Here is a 26,124-nt window from a genome sequence, read left to right as displayed (position 1 = left end):
ATTTCACCCACTGAACCGGGTTCCAGTCATTTGCATCATGAGCGTCGGAACCTCCCGGCTACTCAGGAGCTCCGTAGCTTCCCACCTCCAGGGCTTTGGGCACGTCGCTGGGCCCTCCCAGCGGCCCGCCTAGGATGCTGGCGTGTGATGCTTCCCTCCTGCACCCCAGCCCACACTCATGGGCTCCCTTGTCTCAGACCCACCAAGGGACCAAGCTCCCCTCCACTGAAGCTCCAGCACTTCAGCACTGCCCACCCCCGCCTCCTGGTTCTGACTGTGCCTCCCCTCTTCCCCCACTGGCCCAGAGCAGAGAGTGACACACAGAGCAGGTGCCCAACACAGGCCAGTGTTCACAAAGGGCCCACACATCTGTTCCACCAGATCCCAGGCGTCCTTGCAGTGAGCCAGTTCTCAGGAAAGGGAAGAGCACTGAGAGGACACAGGACAGGTGGAGGGCAGGGCTTAGAGGGGGCGGAGATGGTCTAGCAGCACGGGGTCTGCCAGGGCCAGCGCAGCCAGGGGTCAGTGGGAGCCATGGGGCCGGGGCTGGGGGTCAGAGTGGACGCTGAGGGGAGCCCAGGATGGCCCAGCCTGCTCCCAGTGGGAACTGTCAGCTCCCTGTGTCTCTCTGTTGCCCTGCCCACCAGGCCTGGGACTTACCTGTTTGAGGTGAGCTTCAGGACAATGCTGCCGTATGATGAGTAGGTGATGAGGGAAATGCGCAGTTTAGGGCTGGGGAGGAAGGATGAGCTCGTAAGCAGCCACGCACACTGGTCAGAATGAACATCAATGAGCAGCCAGGGAGGGGTGCATGTCAATTTCCCTCCTTGCACCCCAGCTCTTTTGCTTTGTTGCGCATTTCTCAAATCCTGGAAGTTTCACTCCTTTTGTGAAGGATTCGGAGGCCTATAAGATGTGTGATCTTGCTGGAAGTGAGTGCTGAGACGGCTTCATGTTCCATCCCTACACTCCCAACATCCCCAAAGTCCCTCTCTCTCTCACACACACACAGAGGCATATGCACACGCTCCCTGCACGCACAAGAAGGCAGACACTTATAAACTCCTGCATGAGGGCCTCTCCACTGGCCTCTCTTCTAATGTCAAATGCTCTGGACCTTCCCACACTTCCCTCCTCTCCTCTCTTCCCTGCCCGCCTCTTATCTCAGGGAAATTGTTCTACCTCTCAGCAGTCATTCACATACATCCTTCCCTCTTTTCCCCACTGTCTTCTGGTCTCTGGACTCTCATCTTTTGTGAAATTGCTGCAGTAGGTTCCCCAATTCTCCTGGTTCATTCATGTTCCACCTCATTTAATCCATAATTATCAGACTTTTCTCCTGGAGCACAACCTTGATCATGTCAGACCCCTGCCCTAGAATCATCTATAGCTCCCTGTTGCTCAGAGCAGGAAATCATAAGCCCCAGGGCCTGGCATTATGAGCCCCATGGACTTGGCCCCATGCTGTCCTGTTCAGCCTCATCTCCTAGCTCTCCCTTGAAGTAACCCCACTTTCCAGCCAAACAGACCACTCACTGCACAAGAAGTCTCCTTGATGGTTCCTGTTACCCTGTCCTTCCTCATCCTTCAAGATTTAGTTCAAAATTCCACAGTCTCTAGGAAGCCATGCTTGCATTTTTTTTCCCCTAAGAATACTTGCTTTTTCCTTAAAGTTGTAAGTAATTCCTTTGTTCTTTTCTTTTGGTCCTTGGCACCCTTTAGCCCAGTATTTAGCTATGCGTTACCGATTTGCCCGTTTCCTCATCTATGAGGTCCTCAAGGACAGACTGTGCCCCCCACGTTGCAACCTGATTCCCAGGCAGGAGCCAAGAAGGATGTCGACACCTGATAAAACCAGTGATTGGTAATTCTTTCTGTTTCAGAACACTGCCCTGGGCTCTCTGCTCCTGATCCAAGGGACTCCCATGCCCACCGATTGTAAAGAGCTGTGTACTCTGCCTGTCAGAGGAAAACACCAGCCTTACTTTGTAAACCTCTTCAACAGTTTTTCTACTAAATCGCAAATGTCATCCCAGGATCTGCTTACGCTGTCCGACCTGAAAACAAAGAAGACTTGATTAAGAGGGATGAGGCACCTCCTCCTGGCGGGCAGAGCTGCTGCCTCCCGTTTCCAGCAGACCCTTTAGCATCTCTTCCCCACCGCATGTAGCTGAAGGCTGCCACACTCCCGCAGCAAACTCAGTGGGTCACCTTGGTGGTAACTTTCACCAGTGTGAGTGGTGGGGAGGGTGACCAACCTGACTTGTGTGCTTGGGGATGAGGGACTTTGGGTGGCAAACCAGGATGGCTGATACACAAGGAATAAGGGAGGAGACAGCGGTTGGAGAAGCCTAAGCAATTCTGATATGTTGGATCTCCTGGTACCCCAGCTTTGACACCACAACAAGAGCCCTGGCCTCAGGCACGAGAGGGATGTGCTACTCAGACTACTTTACTTCACTACTTTCTTAGCAGCCTGCAAAGCTGAGCCGCTCTGGACACTGAAGCCCTTTTCTGGGAACACTCATGGGGAAGAACAGAACCAGGCCTGGGACACTGCCGTCTTGGTGTCATCATACCCCACCAGCAGGGAAAGGTGTGGGACCTTCCTATCCCTACTTTCAGTTTCTCACTGCCATTGGCTCTGACTTTAGTACCTGAATGGAGAATGAGGAGGCTGAAGGGGGTTGGAGCCGCATGCCCCCTCTGTCTAGGTGGGAAGAACTTCCATGTGCCCTACTGGCCAGGGCTCAAAGGTCCTTGCAATCCCACGCCTCTGCAGGTGTGCACTAGTGCAGGTTACGGAGGGCAAATGTGGGTCTCACTGGTTAAGTGTTTTTTTCAAGGTTCTGCAGATGGTAGGGATGAAACTGAGGCTGGTGCCCTGTTCTGGGCTCTTCCCCAGTGAATGTTGGCTCATGTTGATATGGATTGATATGGATTGATATGGATTGTAAGTCTGAGGAACCCACCAGGAGCTGCTTCCTTTCACCTCCAGTGATCACCATGCCCATAAACATCCTGAATGTCATATTTATATGTGTAATTCCCATATACCCAAAAGCATCCTTCTCCTCTCTACCATTCCTTCTGCCTCCTCTTGGCTGTATCTAGAACTGTCAAGAGATGGCGAGCACACTAAGAATATATAATTCTAACAATACTATGGTTATCATTCATGGAGTACGTATATACCAGACATGTTACATGCATGATTTCCAATTCCAAAACAGTTCTGTGATATCATTATTCCCATTTTACAGATGAGAAAGCTGAGGCTCTCACAGGTCAAGGAATTTGCCAAAATTTCCATGGACCTGAACCGAGAACTAGCTGCAAACCCCATGATTTACCCCCTGAACTTGGCAGATGTGGGAGACACTGCTGTGTGTGACAACTGTGGGTGGCAAAGCATAAGACTCTGTCAACCCAACAACAATACAGACTTTTCCTTAGGAGCTCCTATACTTAAGTGCGTGGCAACTCCTTTCCTAACTATTCATACCACATTCCACTTTCCTTCTCATTACTCCTCTCGTCTGTGTTCTCCCCCACTGAAGAGGATCTTCCAAAGGAGATATATAGGAAACAAAAGTCTTCAACCCACCCACCTCCTCTGGAAAAGGTTTCAGTGTGTGATTATTGTGAATGAAGGTCTCGATTCTAGAACGCAGAACACGAGTGCTCATGGCAGTGGAAAATACTACAGGGACCCTCAGGTCCCCAGGAAGGAGGCAGTTTGGAACAGAGCAACTACATGGGCTTCTGGCACACAGAGCTTCAATCATGATTTAGTGCCCACTCTTAAATGACAATGGAGAGACGAGGGTCACCAGCAACTTGAGGATATCTCTGATATTAAAGCTTGAGGCCAAAACATCCTAGTGAGATAACTATGCTGGGACATCGGAAGTGGCTATGGCAGTGTCATGCAGGGGAGCTGAGCTATCAGAAAGCTACATTTTCCTCTCCCCCTAATAAGAACTCAATAGAGAATGTATAAACCTCAAAAAGCAGGAAATAGCAGTCGATACAAGCACAGCATTGGAAACATGGTCATATTATCAGAAGAAAAATCTGGAAGATTTCTAAGTGGCTGCCTCTGGGAAGTGAGATCAAAAGTGGGGAGGAAAGGGTCAGGGGCCTCAAGATTTCTGTTGTGAACAATAATAGTGTTTGATTTAAAATTTATGTTCATTCAGTTTCTCCTAAATGTGAAAATAAAATTGCAAACAAAAACTTGTAGCATGAATGATGTCACCAAAATGGCACAGCTGAAAACCTAAGCCCTCGTTCCCCCATGGAGACATTGAACAAACAACCAGAAGCTGTCAGCACTAACTCTGTAGGAGCCCCAGAAAACAAAAAAGGATCACAACAATAAAGCAAATGTGCAATTAAGAAATAGCTATTTTCAAAATGACAGGGGTTTTGTTGCATATTTCATCACACTTCTCCCACACCTTCTCTGGCATGGTGGCAGTTTTGGTCTTGATCGCTGGCCCAGTCCCAGGTTGTCCTTGATCTAGAGGGAGCAGTGTCGACCTTACTTACAAATTATTGTGTAAAACTCTCCTTACCTGGCTGGAGTCAATTAGGATGTTTAAAATCAGCTGTGGGCATAGGTGAATTTAAAAACAGACACATACGCTCAGGCCAGGAGAAAGTTCAGGAAAGTCTTGAGAAGACCTTAAGTTTCGCCTTAGGCTGATCCCTAGGCTCAGTGGTCGCCTAGCTAAGCGCTAAAGGAATGTCCCAGCAAAGAAACATTCTGCAAAGAATGGAAGAGGTGGCCTCTCCCTGCCACCCCAGGTCTTTTTACAGTTTTGTAACGGTTTTATGTTCTTTTCAGATCCTGGCATTTGGGAAATCTCTGTCAATACATTCAGTGAATAAGAGTTAGTGGAACAGAAACTCCAGTGATCCCACACAACAAGGAATATTCTTTGCAAAAGTAGTTTGGAAAAGTTTCAGAATAAACAGACTACTACACAAGTCTATATCAACAGATAAAAGCAAATACAACCCAGTAAGCTGTGGTGAATTCTGCTTGCTAGAGATACTACATTATGGTAATAAAAATCCTAATTTTCAACAAAAAAACGTGAAACATACAAAGAAACAGGATCATTGTTCAATCAAAGGAACTAAATAAAATTACAGAAACCATTCCTGAAGAAGCCAAGGCATCAGACTTACTAGACAAACACTTAAAAGCATCTTAAATATGCTCAGAAGTAGGAAAATAAAGACAAAGAAATAGAGGAAACCAGGATAATGATATATGAGCAAAATAAATATCACCAAGAACATAAATTATTAAAAAACCAAGCAGAAATTTTGGAGCAGAAAGTGTAATAATAAATTGAAAAATTCATTAGGGTGGTTCAATAACAAATTTTACTAGGCAGAGCAAGGAATCAGCAAAGTGGAGGATAGGACAATTGCTACTGTTTAGTGTTGGGAGCATAAAGAAAAAAGAATGAATAAAAGTGGTCGGAGTCTAAGGGACCTGTAGGACACGCTTAAGCAGACCAACAAACATATTGTATGAATTCCTGAAGCAAATAAGAAAAAGAAGCAGAAACATTATTTGAAAAAATAACATCCAAAAATGTCCAAAATTAGATGAAAGACATGATTGTACAATTCCAAGAATCTCAACTAACTCCAAATGCAATAAAATAAAAAGATCCACATCAAGGCACACTATAATCAAACTGTTGAAAACAAAGACTAAGATTCCAGAGTTCAAATTCTGGATCCGTGTATTCTATATGGAGGCTTTGGTGGGTCATCCCCAGGCCTTGAGCTACCTCCTTGCCTCATCTATAAAACAGGGATAATAATACTTATTCACATAATGATGAAGACATGGTGATGAAACTGCTTTAATCCCCTACCCCCTATTCCCAATCTAGGGACACACCTGGCTTTCCCCCCATCCACACTCTCTGGATTCCTGTGGCCTCTAATTTCAAAATAGCTCCAGAATCTGTCCACTTATCATTGCCACCCATACCTACTGGTCCACACCACCATCATATCCTCCCTGGATCCCTGCATCAGGCCCCTCACTGGTCTCCCGGAAGGCTCTATTCTTGCACCCTTCAACTGTGACCCTTTTAAACATAATCCAATCACACACCTCCTCTGCTCAAAAATCACCAGAGCCTCCCCGACACTGCCCCAGTCTGTCAGCATAGCCTTTCCTGAGCACCTCTTCAGCACTTCTGATCCTCCCTCAGCACTTCTCATCCTCCTGTCCTGATTTCCCCCCAGTCCTGATTTATCCCCATCTAATACCCTAGTTCCTCTTTGATTTATTTCTTGTCTCCTACAGTGAAAGCTCCAAGAGAACAAGGACTTTTTCAAGTTTTGTTTGCTGCCTTATCCCCACTGCCCCAAACAGTGACTGGCATATAGAATTTTTCCAGTAATTATTTCAGTGAGTGGATGAACAAGGGAATGAGAGAATGGATAAGACTGCTCACCAATGGATGAAAGATCCAGAGAACCTTGGGAGTGCCACCAGCAGAGGTGTCTGACCCACATCCCACCTCCCCACAAAGGGCACATGCGGAGAGAGCGAGCCAAGCAGTAAGGGCTGGATCAGGGGCCCCTGCAGTGCTGGGGAGTTCCCAGGGTGTGTGACTCTGCCTTCCCTGGAAGTTTATTTTATGCTCCTCCTCCACGACTGCATCTGACACATGCTGGGCAAACCATATAAGCTCCCCTTCATCCCCATCACAACCTGGTGAGGTGGGTGTGAAGGCTCCATTGTACAGATGGGGACACTGAGGCAGACAGAGGTGAGGCGACTTGCCCTAGGCCGCATGACTGATGAGTGGAGTCTGCCTGACTGCAAAGCTGGGGCTGCCTCCTCAGTGGTCATTATTCCCCCCTCCCCAAGAGTAGCAGGGGACATCAGGAGGGAATTTGTCCTCAACCTCCAAATATTCTCATCAAGATGGTTTCGAAGACAGCAAGGCTTTCTATAACCAGACTGAATGAGCACAGTTCCCAGAGAGACAATGTTATTTCTCTGGAACTGAGGAATTTGCTGTGGCTTCAGACAAGCCTAGCCTGGCCCACTATGGCCATGCTGTAGGCCTACTCTTCTCTGATGGCCTGGGGCTGGGAAATGGGTGTGTAGGTCCCTTCCCTGGACACCCTCAGCTCCTCCTCCCACTTGCAGAATCCAGCAGGATTCAGTCCTGTCACCCCCACCAGCTTCTGTCATACCTCATCCAACCTCTAGGAGTCTGTTCCCCTTTCCAGGTGATTGCATATGCATATATCTTCCCACTTTACTTCCCAGGATTGTTTTGAGGATAACAGATGTGCAGTGATGGACTTTGGAAACCATAAAATAGGTCAATGATATTAGAGTCATGCCACTGTTACTACTAAATAAGTAAACTTTATCCTCAGCCCCACAGAGGAGTTGAAAATGGAACCAAGGCAATCTCTCCAGCCTGAGGATTCACCCCTCCCTTTCCTTCTTTGAGGGCCAGAAGGTAGTTAATGCACAGCACAGGTTTCCCAGGGCCACACTCAGACAGACCAAACTGTTCTGAAAGTGCACACAAATTGTAACGTGGGTCTCCAAGTTGTCAAAGAAAGCAGCAAAGCAAAGGACTTTCTAAGCAGTGACACTGTGAGAATGCCTAACAGATGACATACCAATCTCTCTGGGGCCCAGTAAAAACAGAGGTTATTTGGGTAAAAAAAAAAAAAAATAGAAAGAAAGAAAGAAAAGAAACCCAAATGCACTGTGAGCTTCTCACAACTGCTGAGAAGGCAGCTCCTAGCAATTGCCTGCCCCTCCAGCTGTTTAAGGGGCATGCAGGTCACAGATCCAGGCCAAGTTGATGGAGAGACTGAGAACCATTGAGAAACCTTATGGTGACCTTTTTCCTTTCCAGAAGTAAGAGCCCCAGGAAATAAATGCCTGGGGCTTTCTTTCTGTCCAGGAACAAGGAGGCCACAGAGGTCTGTTCCTTGGGTCTGACCAAGACTGTCCTTGCCTCCCCTCTCTCAGAGCCTGGGATCCCCCTGGACCACTTCTTGCCATCAGTAACCTTGGTGACAGTGGTGCCTTGAGAAGCATGGGGGCCAGATGGGGAAGCCACTCACGCATCCAAGACGAAGTAGAGATCGAAGACACCATTGCAGTCATGCAACTTTTTTGCTTTGCTCTTGTGATGATTGGTGCCCCTGTGGAAGCTTCTCCAGTCTGGGCTGAGGTAGCGGTGAATGGTTCTCCAGCCAAGGTCAAGGTGGTGTAAATTTCTCCAGTTCGGGATGCTATGCTGGAAGCTCCTTCCACTCAGCAGTGGAGGGGGCAGCAACAGCAACAGGAAGAGCCCAGGGCTGGGCATCCAGGGCCCGCCACTCTCCATTTACCTGGCTGTACCAACAGTCCCGTTGGACCCTGGCTACTCCAGGCCACCTCAGGCCGCAGCCTCCACCCCTCCAGCCCTCTAACGATGGGGCACTGTGAGCCTCCTCTTGTACCTGCCCTGAGGGCGGAAAAGGCAAAGATGGCTGGCCTTGGGGGATGGCCCACTACCTGCTCGGCCTGCCCCCAGCCCCAAGGAGGCAGAATTCCCTGTGATGTCCCTTATGATGGACAGGAAGGTTGGCATGGTGACTTTGTGACCTGCAGCTCTGCTCAGTGTCCTGCCTGTTGACAATCCCAGGGGGGAGTCAGGGGCTCTTTGGAGGGGCAGTAAGATGAGGCCTCCGTTTGTTCCTCATCCCAGACCCTCTCAGGTGGCCATTAAAATCCTGGAGAAATCCTGCCTTTTTGTCAGCTGAAACAGGGCAGCTGTGGTGGCTTAGATGAGGACATCGCTGTGGGGGAGGAGGTCCAGGAACTCGGAGTGTAGAGTGTTGCAGTGGTCATTCATGTGACCCAGTGGATGGAAGGATCTAGAAGGGGAAGAAGGTCCTGCAAGGATGTCAAAGTCCCTTGTGAATGAAGGGCATGCCAGTTATCTACTGCTGCTTAACAAACCACCACAAACTGAGTGACATAGAACAAGAACTTTTATATTATGCCCACAAATTCTGTGACTAGAAATCAGAAAGGGCTGAGCGGGGATGGCCTCTCTCTCCTCCATGGATCAACATTGGGCATTAACAACTTTAAGTCAAAAGTGTTTCAAAAACTCGGGCTGTGAATGTAAAAATTTTTAGAAATACTTTAACCAATTTATTTTGTTTTCTTTTGTATGCACAAAAGAAGAGTGATATATGCTAAAGGTCATTTGTAATAAGTCTAAAATAGATCTTTCAATATGTATAATGAAAATACAAAAATTACAAATGGTAAAATGCACTGTGTTGGTGATTTTTGTAGTTCTTGTTGTTTGAGTGATATTTTAAATAATGGAATATCTTAAATAAATGATATTTGGAATTGATGGAATCTGGTATACTTCTCCCTTAGAGGCTATTAGGTTTTCCTTGCTTCACATCCTTCATGACACTTGCTATTGTCATATTTTTATATATTTTTCTACTGATTCAACGTCTGTTTTGGTCTTAATTTGCATTCCCCTCATTACTGATGGGATTGGTCTTCTATTCAACAGATTTCAGGTCATTCATTTTCCCTCCTTTGTGAAATGCCTGTTTCGGCCTGTATCCATTCTCCAATTCAGTTGTTTTTCTTTCATATTGATTCCTTAGCATTCCTTGTATATTTAGGATATTAATCTTTTATCAATTGTTGCAAAGATCTTCTTCAGTGTGTGGCTCTTTTTTCACTCTATTTAATGCCTTTTAATAAAACAGAAGTTCTTAATTTTTTTATTGAAGTATAGTTGACACAGTGTTGTGTCAGTTTCAGGTGTACAGCAAAGTGATTCAGGAATACATATATTTACATATATGTATTTACATATATGTATTCCTGAATACATATATATATATATGTATTCCTGAATACATATATATATGTATGTTCTTGTATTCTATGTATATATATGTATTATTTTACAAGTTCTTAATTTTAATGACAAATGTTGAATTTGTCACTTTTAAGTGAAACTGTTAAGATTTGCACTGTTTGTATCTTATTTAAGAAATCCTTCCCTGTTAAGCTGAAACAGATTTTATCTTAAAAGTTTTAAAGATTTAAAACTTAAAAGTTTTAAAGTTTTAAAAGATTTAAAGATTTTATCTTAAAAGTTTTAAAGAGTTCACACTGATGTCTTGAATCCATCTGGAATTAATTTATAAGTCTGATTCTTGCCAGGGATCTGATTTCATGTTTCCCATATTTAGAGTAAATTGTCCCAGCATCATTTGTTGTCTATTCCATGTTTTCCTTCATGATTTCTATGTCACCTCTGATGTGTTTCAAATTCCATATAGTTGTGGGCCTGGGTCTGTGCTCTCTGTTCCATTGTCTTTATCCGTCTATTGGTTTATACTGAAAGTGTCGAAACCGCACTGTCTAAATTATTGTGTATTGTGAACGATTGTATTACTGCTCCTCGCTGTCCCTTCCTCTTGCAGAGGAGGACTGCTTCCCTGCCACATTCATGGCAGGCTTGCCCTTGATTCCACCAAGGAAACGTTAATAGAAGTTACACGTGCCACTTCTGGACAGAATCTTCAAGAATCCAGGTGTGACTCAGGTGAATCCAACACCCTGGTAGCTGAGTAACTGTGATGTGCTGCTCCCTCTTGGGAACCTGGGATGGACATGTACATGTGGGACACTGAGATATACGAGTGGGAAATAAAGTTTGTGCTTTCAGCTGATTAGATTTGGTGGGTTTTGTTACAGAAGATAACCCACTAGAACCTGATACACACGGCGTTCAGTTACCTAACCTAACATACGCAGAGTGCTACAGCAAGCCTTGATAGTACAGGGTAAATCACCCCACCTAACTCTTCTTAGGGTAATTGTTGGCCATTTGCTCGTTCATGCAAATTTTAGAATCAACTCTTCAAGTCTCCACTCCACCAAAACCCTCTTGATGTTTGTTTATGATATCAACATATATACAGATACATTTGGAGGGATGTGAATCTGCAATCAGGACTCCTCCTATCAGTGAACATGGCATTGTCTTCATTTATTTAGGTCTTTTTCAATGCTTTTCATTTATATTTCCCTATGAAGATCTTCACTTCTTTTGTAAGTGCCTTCTCTAAATACCTTATATTTTTGCTGCTAGTGTAAATGGCATTTTGAAATAGAGTTTTAAACTGTTTATTGGTATTGTGAAGAAATGTATTTATTGGTTGATATATTCACTCAACTTGCTAAGCTCTCTCATTCTAAAAATTTAACTGTAAAATCCATTGGGTCAGTATAAAAATAAAAAAAAACAACCACTGTCTTGATTACTTCTTCAACGAGTAGAGCTATGATGGAGGCATTTTTGATTTTAAAGAGAATGCCTCTAACACATCACCATTAAGAATGATATTTATTGGGCTTCCCTGGTGGTGCAGTGGTTGAGCGTCCGCCTGCCGATGCAGGGGACACGGGTTCGTGCCCCGGTCAGGGAAGATCCCACATGCAGCGGAGCGGCTGGGCCCGTGAGCCATGGCCGCTGAGCCTGCGTGTCCGGAGCCTGTGCTCCGCAACGGGAGAGGCCATGACAGTTGAGAGGCCTGCGTACCGCAAAAATAAATAAATAAATAAAAATTAAAAGAATGATATTTATTGAAAGCTTTTGGTAGAAATCCTTTATCAGATAACGGTATTTCACTAATATTCTTGGTGTGCTAGATATCATGAACAAGTCCTGGATTTTATCTAAAATTTTCTGTATATTTTGTGAGAAGTATATATTTTTCTCCAGTAATCTATTAATATGGCTAATTAAATTAATGCATCTGAAACAATATTAACATATTGTAAATAGACCCAGATTGGCCATGATATTTTTTAAACACTGCTGATTGAATTTAGTATTAGTTTAGATTTTTTTTGCCTATGCTCAGGAGAGAGGTTGGCCTGTAATTTCCTATTTTTGTGCTGCTCTTATCTGGATTTGATATTACATAAGTCTAGCCTCCTGAAATGCACTTGGGAGTGTTTTATGTTGTCTTTGGGAAGACTTTGAATGTGATCACAATCGTCTGCTTCTTGAATATTTGGTATGATATCTCCTATATCTGGTGTTTTCTTTGTGTAAAGTCTTTAAACTACTGATACAATTATTTAATATTTACTGAATGCTATGGACTGAATTGTGCCCTTCCTCCCAAATTCATATATTGAGCCCTAATCCTTAACGTCAGGCCTTTCAGGATATGATTAAGGTTAAGTGAGGTCATAAGTATTAGGCCCTAATCCTATAGGTCTAGTGTCCTCATAAGAAAAGGAAGAGACACCAGTGCTGTCCTTCACACAGTCACAGTGAAAAGGCAGTGGGTGACACAGAAGGAAGGTGGCCACCTGAAATCCAGGAAGAGAGGTCTCATCAGAAACCAACCCCGCTGACACCTTGATCTTGGACTTCCAGTCATGGTTTCTTGACTCTCTGTCCTTTCATCTGGGTTCAGTTTCCTTGCTTCTGAAATACATTCTTTAGTGGTTCCTTCACCAAGCTTGTAAGGGTGTTCAACTTAGGCTTTGTACCTCGAAAATATCTCTGTTCTGTGTTCACTCTTGAACAACAGTTCAGTTAGATACAGGATTCTAAGTGGACAGATTATTTTCAAGGTTTGTCCTAAACATCTATAATTTCACTAAGGCTGAGTGAGCGGCACATTTGGGATTTGATCTCTCATGTCCATATTCATTAATGGGTTCTCTTCACAGAAGAAAATTTTTGTTTTGGGGACCGTTACTCAGAGTTTTACCGTCTGTTCTGAATCTCACTTTGCCCACCTCAGACTCATCATAATTTTGTTCCTTTACAATCTTATCTGTGTGATATATGCTCCCAACCCTTTGGGAAAAGCACAGAGCTTTGTCTGCTTATGTCTCCACACCCTCTCCTCTCAGGGGCATCCGGAACAGTTACTGAGTGACTGAAGGAAGGAAGGAAGGAGCGGGGACTCAGGGCTCCCTCTCAGTCCCTCAAGGATTCTCTCTTCCCCTATCTAGCCTGCTCTGCCCCTCTTCTGGGCTCAAACAATGTGACTCATACACCTGGCTGCCACTGCAACAATTCTGGTTACTTGAGACCACCCCCCCCACTCCTATCTCCTCTCACCCTCACTACAGGGAAATGTCCTAGGTAGTCCAAGACCTGGCATGAATGTAGTCACTTAGAAGGCATTCTCTCCTGTCCCCACGCTTTAGGCCCTGACCTGTCCCACCCTCCATGGGTAGTTAAGTTCCCTGACACCTTTGCATTCTGTGAAGTCACAGAACTCACCATTATTTGGCACAATGCTGCCATTTCAGAACTGAGGAGGCTCAGGAAAGGCTGAGAGGCCGAGGATCAGCTCCAGTGAAGTCTGGAAGTTTCTCAGTGCGCCACAAAGATGGAGCTTTCGTGGCCGCTCAGCCTGGAGGCGGAAGGAGAGTCCAACGCGCTGATGGGGTCTCTTGGCTGCACGGAGGATCCGCAGTCGCAGGACACGGAACACCTGCACTGACAACCAGGCTGTTGCCCGGGTCCCCGAGACCCAAGAGGGTAGAAGTCGCGGCGCACAGGGCGAGTGAGCAGCGGTAAGTGCAGCCTCCGCCGTGGCCCGAGGGCCACCTCCAAAGGCAGGTCCGCGCCAGGGCACCCTCCTCAGTCCCGCACCTGGGAGGCGCGGGGCAAGGCCTGAACCAGCGGGGACGGCGGGCCGGGGTTTGCGGAGCTGGACTCGCGGGAGGGCTGGGCCCAGCCGAGTGGGCGCGGAGCCGGCATGCATTCCGGCGTCCAGATCTGCTCCGGGTGGTGCCTGGGAAGCGGGTTTCCTAGGCGCCCCTTTCTGCGGGTTCAGCCCACTCACAGGCCCCTCCCCTAAGGCCCGCGGACCCCTAGGAACGGGGCGGTGCCCGAGGCCCCGCCCCAGAGGCGGGGGCAGCTCGGGAAGGCGGGGTCTGACCGGCCCCGCAGGGCTCGCGCGCCAAGTTCCGACCCGCGTGTCACTGCCCCGACCTGGAGGCGGCCGGGGCTGCCAGCGCGTCCCCAGCGCCCAGCGCCGCGCGAGAGCCGAGGTGAGACGCGCTGTCCTGCCCCCGGGACGGACCCGCGAGTGGGCGTGGGGGTCGGGAGTCATCTCATTTCTACTGGCTTTTCCCCAGGGCAGGTTCTCAGTTCTGCCCTCGACTGCCCGGTTCTTCTCTTTCCTCTGTCATCAGCTTTCTCCATCGCTCCTTCTTTTTTTTTTTTCCTCCCGTGCTACTCCGGTCCCTGCCCTCTGCCTCTGTCTTTTGTCTCCTTGCCTCTTCTGTATTTTTCTCTCATCTGTCTCACTTTTTCCTACCAATCTTTTTATTACTTGTGTCCCCTGTCTTTCCCTTTCTCTGTTTTTTCTTCTTCTTCTCTCCCTCTCTCTCCTCCCCACTTCTTCCCTTTTTCCTTCCCCCCATCAAGAATTCCACCTTGGATTTTTGTTTTTTCTGCTAGGTCAACTTTTTTGGGCTGCAATTCTTTTAATTCTTCCATTCACCCACCCTGTGCCGCTCCATTATTCTCAGCCAGGGCTTGTACTGGGCACGAGGGTAATAATGATGCATTTGCCCCAGATCCTTTCTCCAACAGATTATATCCAAAGATCTGGGCATGTAACCTGTTCAGTGCCTGTTGTGGGAAAAATACATGAAGGATCAAGTTGTAAATCTCTGAGTTTTCAGGGTGAGCTGAAAGAAATACTTGGCTTTAGAGACAAGGCTTTGAATGAATCCTTTTCTTGGCATTTTGCCTTTAGTTACAGACACAGACAGCACCAGGAAGCTAAATCTTGCAGGATCATTTAGGGAACATGGGGCCCCACACCATCCTTCTGTGGAGGCAGTGCAAGGCTAGGTTGGTGGGAAGAATGAGGGTGGGACTCAGAGAGCAGTTGTGGGAAGACAATAGGCCAGGGCTTTGCATGTGAAACATTTGGGTGAGAGTTGAAATAAGAAATTAACTATAAATTTCTAAAGTATATACTTGTCAATGCTGGTGGTGTGCAAAAATTAGGTTCCATAATTACTGTTAACTGATTCAGACTTTTTATAACAATTATTGTGGTATTTGGAAATTAATGTTTTTGTGTACACAGTGAAAATATTTCATCATCATATCAAAGATTGTCTTAGATACATACTAAGTGAAGAAATACAGAAAAACAAATCTGGTTCATTTGTGAGAAATAAAGTAGAAAGTATTAAATAGCAAAGCAATTTTTTGCTTCTTAAAAATATAATCTTATCAGAGAGACATGATTTCATTATTTGATGATATTCTTATGTCATGTATAACTGTATGTTCAAACACGCACATACATAATATATATATATTAAGCTGGAAAAAGAAAACTTGTTTGGTTTTAAAGCTGCTAATTACAGCTCAACACTTGAAGCTTTTTGTTCTTATAATTAATCTAACCTGTCCTTTGAGTTTGTTATGATTTTTAGTGATAATTCAGCTTATTTAACATTTTGGTTGATATGCAAGAGGAAATTTGTCAATGGATAAGTCACACAGAATTGAACAAAAATTAAAAATGATGGAAGAGGATTTCAGTGTGTTTATTGAAAGAAATTTTTTTCCACTTTGTATCAAAGAACGTTGGACACATTCATAGGTATAAGCATGATTTGGGAGACTGTTCTCTGGATTGAAGAGTTAAATTGTCTTTCACATCATTTAACCACTGACTTCCCATGTATTAGAATTTTGGGAGGGGAGGGGGAGGGAATGCTTTTCCAATGATTTAGAACCATCATGCCTGCTTTGCTTAGCAGATATCTTTTTCAAAAAATAGGTGACAACTTTTCTTTAAAACAGATGCTCACATCTTTTTTCTTTTTTTTTTTGGATTCAAGGCTAAGTCTTGAGCTGCAGTGCTTTTAGATTTTTTTTTCCTTCTTCAATAGGCTGCATCTCTTCTTTCTAGCTAATGATGCTATTGTAGAGTCTGGCTGAGTAGTCTATTGTACAAACCATGGCCTTTTCCTCTGAAGGCTGCCACAGGAATTGGTCCATGTGGCCAAGTGGTGTTAGGGCCACAGCTGACCCCACAGTGGGCCTGGGAGCTGGTTACATCCTGAGAATCCTGCATTTGGTTTTGCTTGGACATAGCAGGCATTGCTGCTAGGGGGATGTGGGCATAGATGAACATGGAGCCTTCGAGGGCTGCCTGGGAAGTCCTCTTTCCCACCTCGTGGCACCACCAGCCAGCCTCCAGCAAGGCCTGGACAACTCTGCAATTTTTCGTTTTCTCAGGGTTCTAGGGCTAGGAGGATGTCTAGAAAACATGTGTGTTTTCCTTTTCAGGAAAACACAGCACCTCACAGTCCACATGTAGAAGAGGTAGATGGATGATTAATTATCCTTAGAAATCTTCCAAAAAGGTGTGAGAAGCATCTCCAGAGTCTGGGGAAACCAAAGAATTGGGGCACAGGAGATTTTTTTCTGTTCTCACTTGTTTTAGCTGAAGAGGAAGGCAGTGCAGGAAGGCACTGTTGGTGTAGATGGTGTCACTAAATAAGACCTAATTTCTGAGCTGCAGCTTGGGACAGCTGGAGGCTGACCAGCTGACTTGGGGTGGTAAGTATCTGCAGACATCTCAGTAACATACTGTCGTTCAGTTGTTTGCAAAGAGTTCTTCTGTAAAGGGAGGGGGAAGGAGAAAACTGCCCAGGCCACTTGGTCACTTGTTAAACACTCTTGTGCACTGGTCCCTGGAGGGGCATGAATGGAGGGTAGGCAACCCTGAGGCTGTCTCTAACCTTCAGAACTAGTGCGATAATAAATTGATGCTACCTGTCATTTATTGAGCCAGGCTCTTTAGCACTCTAGACATGTTAATCCATTTAATCTTCACAAACACCTGATGAGGTGGGCACCAAGGTGATCCATGATGAGAAAACAGAGGCAGGGAGAAGATCAGCACCTTGCCCAAGGTCATGTGATTGGTAAGAGCAGAGCTGTATTTGATCCAGGCATTCTGACCCTAGAACCCACACACTTAACCTCGATGTGGATGTGAGGCTGGAAGGTTCCTGGGACGGCCTGGTTAGAACATGAACAGGAAGGTAGAATGTGGCCCGTCCTCCTCAGATGAAGCAATGATTCCTGTTTTCTAGGAATAGATAATAAACAGAGAAACAAGTGCTTTTATGCTATGGGGTGGGTGAGGTATCATTTCTCAGAGAACTTCATGTTTTGGTCAGTAGAATCATGGTTGGTGGCCCAGGAGGACTGAACCCCGAGGCGGAAGTATCCCCATCGACAGGGAAGATGGGACATGGTCAGACACCCTGTTGGCTTGGGGAGCTCAGTTTCAGAAGATTGCCAAGATCATCTGAGGGCTGGGAAAAGGTTCAGAGCCTGGAATTGAAATCAGGTTCTTTCAATAGGAAGACTGTGGGTGATACTGAAGGATGTCTGTGTGACTCAGAGGGTTGTCTTGCTGAGCTCAGACTGAAAGAACCAAGGAAGACAAGAAGAGTCCCTTCTCAGGACACACACAATAGAGCGACAAGGATGAGTAAATCGTGTCAGGGGGTGAGAGCCCAGAATGAACTGAGGCTATTGAGGGGACTGGAGGACAGCAAAGGTCTTTTAATACTGGATGGGAGCAAAAGAACAAGGGCTGCATAGATCCACTCGCTGCCAGAACCGCTGGTGTCTGTGGAGGGAGAAAGAGGAGGGAGCAGCTCTGCTTTGCCCAGCGATTGTCTGGACAGAGAACCAGCCTCCAGTTGCAAAGGGCGTTGGTAGGTCCATGTAGGAAAGGGGGACAGAGGCAGCCCTGAGCAGCTGTGCATGTGGTCTCCTGACCCAGAACTCACTGTCCAGGGCCAGGAGTGACCCACACATCTGCAGAGGTCACCTGAGAGGAGTTGAGGACCATGGCAGAGGTGCATGTAGCCTGGAGCTGGATGAGGCTCAAAGTCGGATGTTGACCCTGGGAGAGAGCCTGCGATCTCTCGACAAGAGGAGATGAGCATTAAGAGCTGGCAGGGCGGGGCTTCCCTGGTGACGCAGTGGTTGAGAGTCCATCTGCCGATGCAGGGGACACGGGTTCGTGCCCCGGTCCGGGAAGACCCCACATGCTGCGGAGCGGCTGGGCCCGTGGGCCATGGCCGCTAAGCCTGCGCGTCCAGAGCCTGCGCTCCACACGGGAGAGGCCACAACAGTGAGAGGCCCGCGTACCGCAAAAAAAAAAAAAAAAAAAAGAGCTGGCAGGGCTCCCCAGGAACAAGCCACGGCAGACTCACATCATCTTCCACTGAAAGACTTCCATCTGGTGATGGCCGCAGATGGAGTGGACTGAGGTTAGATGGGGCCCCAGATGGAGTTTGGTAGGACATTCTTTGCGTTTGCCTGAGTGACCTTACCCAGCAGCGCTGGTGCATGTGAGAGTGGTGGCCCTCAGGGAGCGCGGGCAGCATGCTGGGGTCCCCTGGCAGGCCAGTACCTCGGTGTCCTCCTTTTCTTCCTCCTCCTCCTTGTTCTCATTATCATTATTAAGATTTGGACGGTAGCATTGACAGAAGCGATTTGGGGCGGATTCGGCAGTTGGCCAGATCTGCAACAAGCTGGAGGAGCACAGCGTTTAGCACTATAGCACTTGCAGGTTGGAGATGAACACGTTTGGGTTGAGACCTGCAAATTTCCTCACGTGGTTGTTGTGAAAACTCCATGAAATAAGATGCGTTAAGCTCTTGGCATCTCTGGCATGTAGACGCTTACATAGTCAATAAGTGGTGAGTTGCATATTTATATCATGAAGCATCCTTTATAAATGAAGCAAACATTCCATCCTGAAGTAAGACCACATGTTCCAAATTTTGCCCCTGAGAAGGTTGTCCCATCTGTGGCTCAGGGCACTCTGGACGGTTCTGTCAATGGGGTCTACATGGCTGTGGTTGGACAAGGTTGCCTAAGCTGTGAGGGTAGTGCAGCGGGGCTGTGTGCAGAGGGCTGCAGGGGTGCAGCCGGACCAGGGTCAGCAGGGCAGCCTCCTGCCTGGGCGTGGGATACATCAGGTGGTTCTAAACTGTTATCTGGAGAGCAGTGAGAGACAGAGAGTGAGAGAGCGAGAGAAAGGGGGAGTTTGTGTGATGGTGTATGTGCATTTGAGTGTGTGATAGTATGTGTATGTGTTTGAGTGTGTGTGACTGTATGTATGTGAGTGTATGTGTATATGAGATTGTGAGTGTGTATGTGTTGTGAAAGTGTGTGAGGGTATGAGTGTGCCTGTGTGTGTGTGTGTCTTTGTGAGCTCAGCATTAGGGCTTCAAGCAGACCAGTTATTCTTTGACAAAGGGGGAGAAGTGGCTTCATCCCAGCTGGAGTCATACACTGGTACATCTGGAAAGGACTGTGGAGATAATTAAGCCCAATCCCAGGTGATGGGAATTCGAGGCTGAGAGAGGTGGGAAGGACATCTCAGGGTCAGCTGGTGGAGTGATGTGACTGCCTCTTCCTCTTCAAGGAACATTGGTGGGCACTGATCTCTGATGTCAGTGGCATCCCCTTTGAGGACTCAGTTTGGAAAGGATGTTACGAGAGGCTCAGCTCTCCCTGGTGGCCAGTCTTGTAAGTCCTTACAGGTTGACAAAGCTCGAGACCAGGCTCACATAGGAATGGGCTGAAAGGTAGGTCTGGCATGTGTTTCCTCAGGAGCTGTTTAAAGCTCAGAGGTTAGACAAAGAATTTGACTTTTTGATGGGGTAAAAGCTTGGGAGAAGTCGGAGAGGAGGCAGGAAAAGGAGACCTAAACCCTCAACATGCCCTCATTTGGTGTTTGGGTCACATGGTTGACTTGGTGTTCACCTCTGGGGGCTCTGGGAGGGCGACATGGCCAGTGCAACCAAAGCAGGCTTGGCGACACACACTTGGGTTTCAATCCCAGCTGCGCCTCATCCTTGCAGGCGACATGGGGCAGGATGCTTAGTATTGCAGGACTTGGGTCCTCTTCATCTGTGAAAGAGGGTGATGACCCTCCATGTGTGCTGAAGATGGAAGGAGGTGACATATGCAAAACATGTGTCACAGACTCCTGTTGCCAAGATAGTGAGAAGGAGGGCAGGCACCTGTGCTTCCTTTTCCAGGTGGGGCAGGAGGCAGGGCAAGAGGAAGGAGCTAAGATGAACTCAAGTGATGTTCCTGTGAGGAAGGAGCGGAGCTGTCCCCTCCTCACGGTCCTCCTGGGCTCAGGAGACATATTTGTTAATGATGACAACTCGGAACACTCAGCTGAGTGTGGTCCAGCAAACCTCTCACAAGCTGAGGGAGCGCTTGAAGATGGGCTTGCAAGCCTTAAGAACTTGCTGGTGGAGCAGATCAGGGAAGGGCAGGGATGAATGTCTTCCCAGAAGGGCTGATGGCTCCCTTTCCTCCTGGGTACCACCCTCACTTATGGCCATTGTGTGTCTCCCCTGCAGCCGTGAGCGCCTCAAGGGCAAAGCAGAAGCTGATTCACCTGTTAGTGCCCAACAGGTGGTCACAAGAGGGCATTTGACAGTTGACAGGTGAGCAGAGGAGAAGCAAGTGGATGAATGTGTGAAGAACAGTTGTGGTCACTTCAGGAGAGTGGAGAGGGAGACCCACACTTGGTGCAGGGGCAGGGCCTGGTGGAGAGATGGCTGCCCCCAGGTGTGGGAGCAGGGAACAGGAACAGCTCCAGACCCAACCCGCCATGTCTGGATGTTACTGTCCAGCTTTTACCTTCTGGTCACCTGTGCTGCAGCAGCTCCCGTGTCCAGGGGTTTAAAGTGTCCAAGCACATGTGAGGATTTGTGAGGAAAGCTGGCATGCAGAACAGCAAGGAAAATAATCTGCTGTGAATCAGGGTGCAAGCGTATTAGAGTTGTCAACCAAGTCAAAACTAACTGGTGGAAGCCTTGTGCCGCTGTTAAAAGATAGCAGCTGCTGCCTGGAGGTTGACAGATGGGGGGCAGTACTGAGCCTGGCCTCTGGGTGGGAGCATTGCGCGCTGTGGTCTTTCCCCCCCGCCCCCCGATGGAGTCCTGGAGGTGAAAGCGTTGTCCTCTGAGTCAGGGTGAGTTGCTGCATCTGTAGTAGTCAGGGTTCTTTGGATGCAAAGGACAAAAACTGTCTCTTGCCAAGTTAGCCAAGAAGATTAATTAGAAGGGCTGCTTGTCTAATATCACACAGCTGAGGACTGGCCGAGCCTGGACTCACAGGGACACTTGTCTGCCCCGAGTTCATGCTCCTACCAGCACTTGCCCTGAGACACCAAGGTCCCAGGTGAGAGAAGGCTTTCTATAAGTTCCTACAACGTGCGTGCTCCTCCCTGAGTGGAGAGCACACTTCTCACTGCCTTTTGCTTCCTCTCTCTGCAGAGCCCTGTGGTCCGAGTGTGCCGACCCAAGCACCAGGGGAGCCCTTCAATCTCACGGCCCCTCTCCGGGCCCAGAAGCCTCAGAGACTGACAGCTGTTGGAGCATCCACCTGGCTCAGCCGGTCCAGGCCCTGCGGTCCCCATGGCTGCCGGGAAGGGAGCTCTGCGGAGCCCTTCAGCTGAAAACAGATGGCGGCTTAGTGAACCCGAGCAGGGCTGGGGCCGCAAGCCAGTGCTGCTGGAGAAAACAAACTGCCTGGGCTCTGAGGCTGCCCCGGGCAGCGGTGGCCGGGATGAGGCCTGTGCCGAGACGGCGCAGTCAGCAGCCCCGGGCAAGTTCAGGCTGGGAAAGCTGAGGCCCCGGAAGGCTTGCTGGGAACAGGGGCAGAGCGCCTTCATGGAGGTGCCTCGGCTCAAGAAGAGGCTTGGGGGCAGGCAGGCCCAGGAGAGGGTGCACAGTGGCCCTGCAGGCCAGCCGGGCCCCCAGCAGCTGACCCTGGACAACCCCAGGGACCCGGCTAGCATCACCTGCTTCTCAGTGGGGCCCAGTGGGGCCCATGGGGAGCAGAGAAGTGCCTTCAGCAAGCCAACCAGGAGTCCAGCAGGGAGACCGGGGCCAGCCTCACTCTTCCAGGCAGGCGGACCCGTAGACACCCTGGGGGAGCTGCTGGGACTCATCAACACAGTGGATGTCAGTTGCTGGGGTCGACTTTCCAACTCCAAGCTTTTGGTGGGTGATTTCTGGAGCCTGCAAAGGGTGGCACCAAATGCTCCTCTCTGCGGCACTTTCCTGGGTGACCCCATGCTGTGGCTCAAGCATGCCACGGCCCAGGTGCCCACACCTCCGTCGTGCTCCTCCACCGCCTCTTGGGCCCTGCTGCCCCCCACGCTCACCTCCCTGGGCCTGTCCACCCAGAACTGGTGCGCCAAGTGCAACCTCTCCTTCCGCCTGACCTCCGACCTGGTCTTCCACATGCGGTCCCACCACAAAAAGGAGCACGTGGGGCCCGACCTGCATTCTAAGAGGCTGAGAGAAGAGGCCCTCACGTGCCCCGTTTGCCACGAGTACTTCCGCGAGCGCCACCATCTCTCCCGGCACATGACTTCTCACAGTTAACAGGTGGTTTGGAACAAGGGCGTCCAGCACGCGGTCCTGAGGCTGAGATGGCTCACGGGGCCTTCCCCCGAAAAGACTGGTCACAGTTGTCCGCAGGGCCGTCTCCTTGGGCGTTTGAGGATGAACAGCTCAGTCATAATTGGAAAAAGTCAACCCGCCCCCGGGACGTGCTTAAAGGAAGTAATGTCGTGAAATGATGTGCTTTGCTAATGGCAGGGTATGGTGACGAATGGCATCAAGTGCTTCTGACGTTTTCAAGAGTGAGGGCTCTGCTCCCGTCACCGTAACTCTCGCTCCATGTGGAAGCAAGGCTGGCACCCAGCACGGGCTTTGGAGGCAGACAGACCTGGACTGGGATCTTGGCCCTTTCACATACTGGCCCTGAGCCTGGGCAAATTGCTCTAGCTATCTGAGTCCCAGCGTACTTCTCTGCAAACATGGAGATGGTGACACCTGTGTCTGAGGGATGTTGTCAGGATTGTATGGGAAGACGTGTGGGAAATGGCCAGCATGTGCCCGGCAGTGTCATCACAGAGTAAACAGTACTATTAGCATGATCCAGATTAGTCAACTATTGTTAAGTGACAAAGTTTCAGTGGCCAACAATGCAGAGCCCCTGTGTCTCAGTCATGGGCCTGCGGGTTGCCTGGGGTTGAGCTGGGCTTGACTCCAAGGTTGCTTTCTCTCTCAGGACTGTTGGGCTGCCCGGTCATGCTTCTCTCATGGTTACGCCAAGAGCACAGCAGGACAAGTCCAAATATCCAAGCACAGCTCAAGCCTCTGCTTGGCTTGCTTCCGCTAATGTCCCCTCGGCCAATACAAGTAGGCGGCCAAGCCCAAAGTTAAGGGGTGAGGTGTGCATATGGCCAACGGGGAGGTCATGAGTGAGTGTATAATCCTACAGGGGCCGGCGGAATTGGGACCAATAATTCAACCAACACCTGGTCCCTGGTTCTTCACGTTCTGAATACGTGAAAATGGGAAAACGAAACAACGCATACATGCACACATACACGCACACACACCCCTTAACTCTCAGGAAGTGAGCGTGCACAAAACCTTAAGGCTTGAGACATTGTGAAGACTGGGAGAGTTCTGGGTACCGTTTACTATCTGATGCATGTTGAGTTTCAGTACCTATGCTGTTTATCCACATTTGTCCTTATTCCTAACAATGCAAACCTCAGGTCATACACTCTGCTGTAACACAAGCCAGTCTGTGTGAAAGCCCTTTGTTGGAATTTCTTTCAAGTCACTGCAGTTCTTTTGAGTGGTTTCCACCTCACTTTCAAGATTTGTTCACTTGACCTGCAGTTTCCAACCCCTCCTCTGGGGCCTCGGTCACAGAGCTCAGACTTGTGGGTGGGAAGGAGCTGGTGGGGGTCTCAGCCAGCAGCGAGCCAGCCATCCAAACACCCGCAGACTCCGCATCCCCTCTCCATCTCCACGGCAGGCTCCCACCTTGCCCGAGGCAGCTGCATGTCCCCCCTGGCCCAGCCCACACCTGTCCCTCTCTCTCCCACTCCCCCCACCTCCCACCCATTCTCCACAGCCAGAGGTATATTCATTCATTTCTTGGCCTCCCTGGGCACCTGTGCTGTGCCAGATTGTGTGCCAGGCCCTGCTGGGGGCACAGTGAGTTCGACCCACTGTGTGAGTCGAACATAGTCCTTGTTCAGGGTGTGAGATGATTAGGGTGCAGTGCGACAGATGCAGAACAGAGGCCTGTGCCGGGGTGCTGGGCACGTCGGGGGGCGTGCCCAAGTCAGACCTGTGGGTAGGGGAGGAGGGTACCCCTGGAGGCCTCCTGGGGGGTGGGGATGTGAGCTGAGCCTCAGAGTCCAGCAGGAGCTGGTGATTCAGACAGGGAGGGCAGTGCTGGGGAGAAGGTGGTCCTGAGCTGTAGTGTCCGAGGCTGCTCCAAGGCCCAGGTGGGGCAGACTTAGTGGGGAGGTGGGCCTCTGAGATGGAGACATAGGAAGGCATTGAAGGAAAGGAGTTCAGACCAGGGCCCTGGAGGGCCGGCTCCAAGAAACCCTTCCAGGGGGCCTCTGGCTGCAGCAGGAAAAGTGGGCTGGAGGAGAGGAGATGGACCCTCTGAGCCGTTTCCTCTGCATCTGGAAGGAAGCAGCAGTGCTCCACAGAGGCAACAAAGAAGCACCCCCATTTCTACAGTGAGGCTTGGAGGCCCCACCCTCCGTGAAGGAGGTCAGGAGCCCTGCAGGCCGGGCCCCTTTGGGAGCTGCGTGGGGCTACAATTTGCCCACCGGGAGGCTGTGCCCAGAAGGGGGCTGAAGCTTTGGGGAGCCTCCCTCTCCTGCCGTCCCACGTGGGGAAGAAGATTAATTAGAAGGGCTGCCGTCCCATGTGGGACAGGAGAGGGCACCTCATGGGCTTGGAATCTGAGACTCCACACCATGCAATGATGTATGTTATGTCATTTAATCCACATGATATGCCCAGGAGGTAGATACTTTTAAAAATTAATTAATTAATTGATTGATTTTTAAATTTTGGCTGTGTTGGGTCTTCATTGCGCGCAGGCTTTCTCTAGTTGCGGCGAGCGGGGCCTACTCTTTGTTGCAGTGCGCGGGCTTCTCACTGCAGTGGCTTCTCTTGTTGTGGAGCACAGGCTCTATGCGCACGGGCTTCAGTAGTTGTGGTGTGTGGGCTCAGTAGTTGCAGCACGTGGGCTCTAGAGCACAGGCTCAGTAGTTGTGGCACACGGGCTTAGTTGCTCCACGGCAGGTGGGATCTTCCCAGACCAGGGCTCGAACCCGTGTCCCCTGCCTTGGCAGGCAGACTCCCAACCACTGCGCCACCAGAGAAGTCCCACAGGAGGTAGATACTTAATTCCCATTTTACTACAGAAGAAACTGAACTCCAAGAGGTCAGCTGACTTTCCTAAGACCATGGGTTCTGGAGAAGCAGTACAAGAATAAGACCCCAGGACTGCCCCACTTGTGCTCAGATCCTTCCCAGCTTGCCATGCGTCTGCTCAGCCCAGCCAGGTTGTGTGGCATTGTGGACGATGAAAAAACTGGGACTTAAGACAGGCATTGACTCCCTGTCTACAATTGCAACTTGCACCCTTCCTTCCCTCCCCAACATTTTCTATTGCCCTTCTCTTGAGCACTTTGCACCGTTTTGCTTACTCTTTTTTACTGATTTGTCTTGTTTCTTGTATTTCCCATCACTAGAAGGTAAGTTCCATAAGGGATCTTTGCTGTTTTGTTCGCTGCTGTATCCCCAGCAGCTAGAGCAATGTGGGCAAATAGCAGGCATTCGACAGACCTTCGTGGGAGGAATGAACGAAACGCCCGGTTCTGGCTTCATTCCTGACAGACCAGCTTCGCACAAGGGTTTCGACATCTGTTAAAATGGATGCACAGCTGTTCTCCTCTGACTTGTCGGATTGCTCTATAATTTCTTTGGAATCAGTTTGACAGGCATAAGTGCACTATACTAAAACAATAGAAATTTAGAATTGAAAGGGACTCTACATTTCTAGTCCATCCCCTGACTTTATGGCAGTGAGCATTGAGGTCCATGAGGAGCTG

General features: G+C 48.7%; 2 protein-coding genes across 2 annotated transcripts in view; one reads left to right on the top strand and one right to left on the bottom strand.

Moving 5' to 3' along the window:
• ANTXRL (ANTXR like) overlaps positions 1–13,475 on the bottom strand; it is a 32,022-nt gene extending 18,547 nt beyond the window's left edge. Inside the window, exons 1-2 of the mRNA XM_060286009.1 lie at positions 13,362–13,475; positions 661–732 (exon numbers count right to left, since the gene is read on the bottom strand). The gene's annotated coding sequence lies outside the window, so the exon portion shown is untranslated. The remainder of the gene's footprint in view (positions 1–660; positions 733–13,361) is intronic.
• Positions 13,476–14,021: 546 nt separating this feature from the next.
• On the top strand, positions 14,022–24,292 carry ZNF488 (zinc finger protein 488). Its single transcript, XM_060286336.1, has 2 exons — positions 14,022–14,137; positions 21,449–24,292. The coding sequence occupies exon 2, from the start codon at positions 21,590–21,592 to the stop codon at positions 22,562–22,564; it is 975 nt and encodes a 324-aa protein (XP_060142319.1). The 5' UTR covers positions 14,022–14,137; positions 21,449–21,589; the 3' UTR covers positions 22,565–24,292.
• Positions 24,293–26,124: the final 1,832 nt, after the last annotated feature.

The sequence above is a fragment of the Globicephala melas genome, chromosome 16 (assembly GCF_963455315.2).
Source record: "Globicephala melas chromosome 16, mGloMel1.2, whole genome shotgun sequence".
Classification (NCBI taxonomy): domain Eukaryota; kingdom Metazoa; phylum Chordata; class Mammalia; order Artiodactyla; family Delphinidae; genus Globicephala; species Globicephala melas.
Note: the sequence above shows the minus strand (reverse complement) of the source record. Positions and strands in the feature narration are given on the sequence as shown.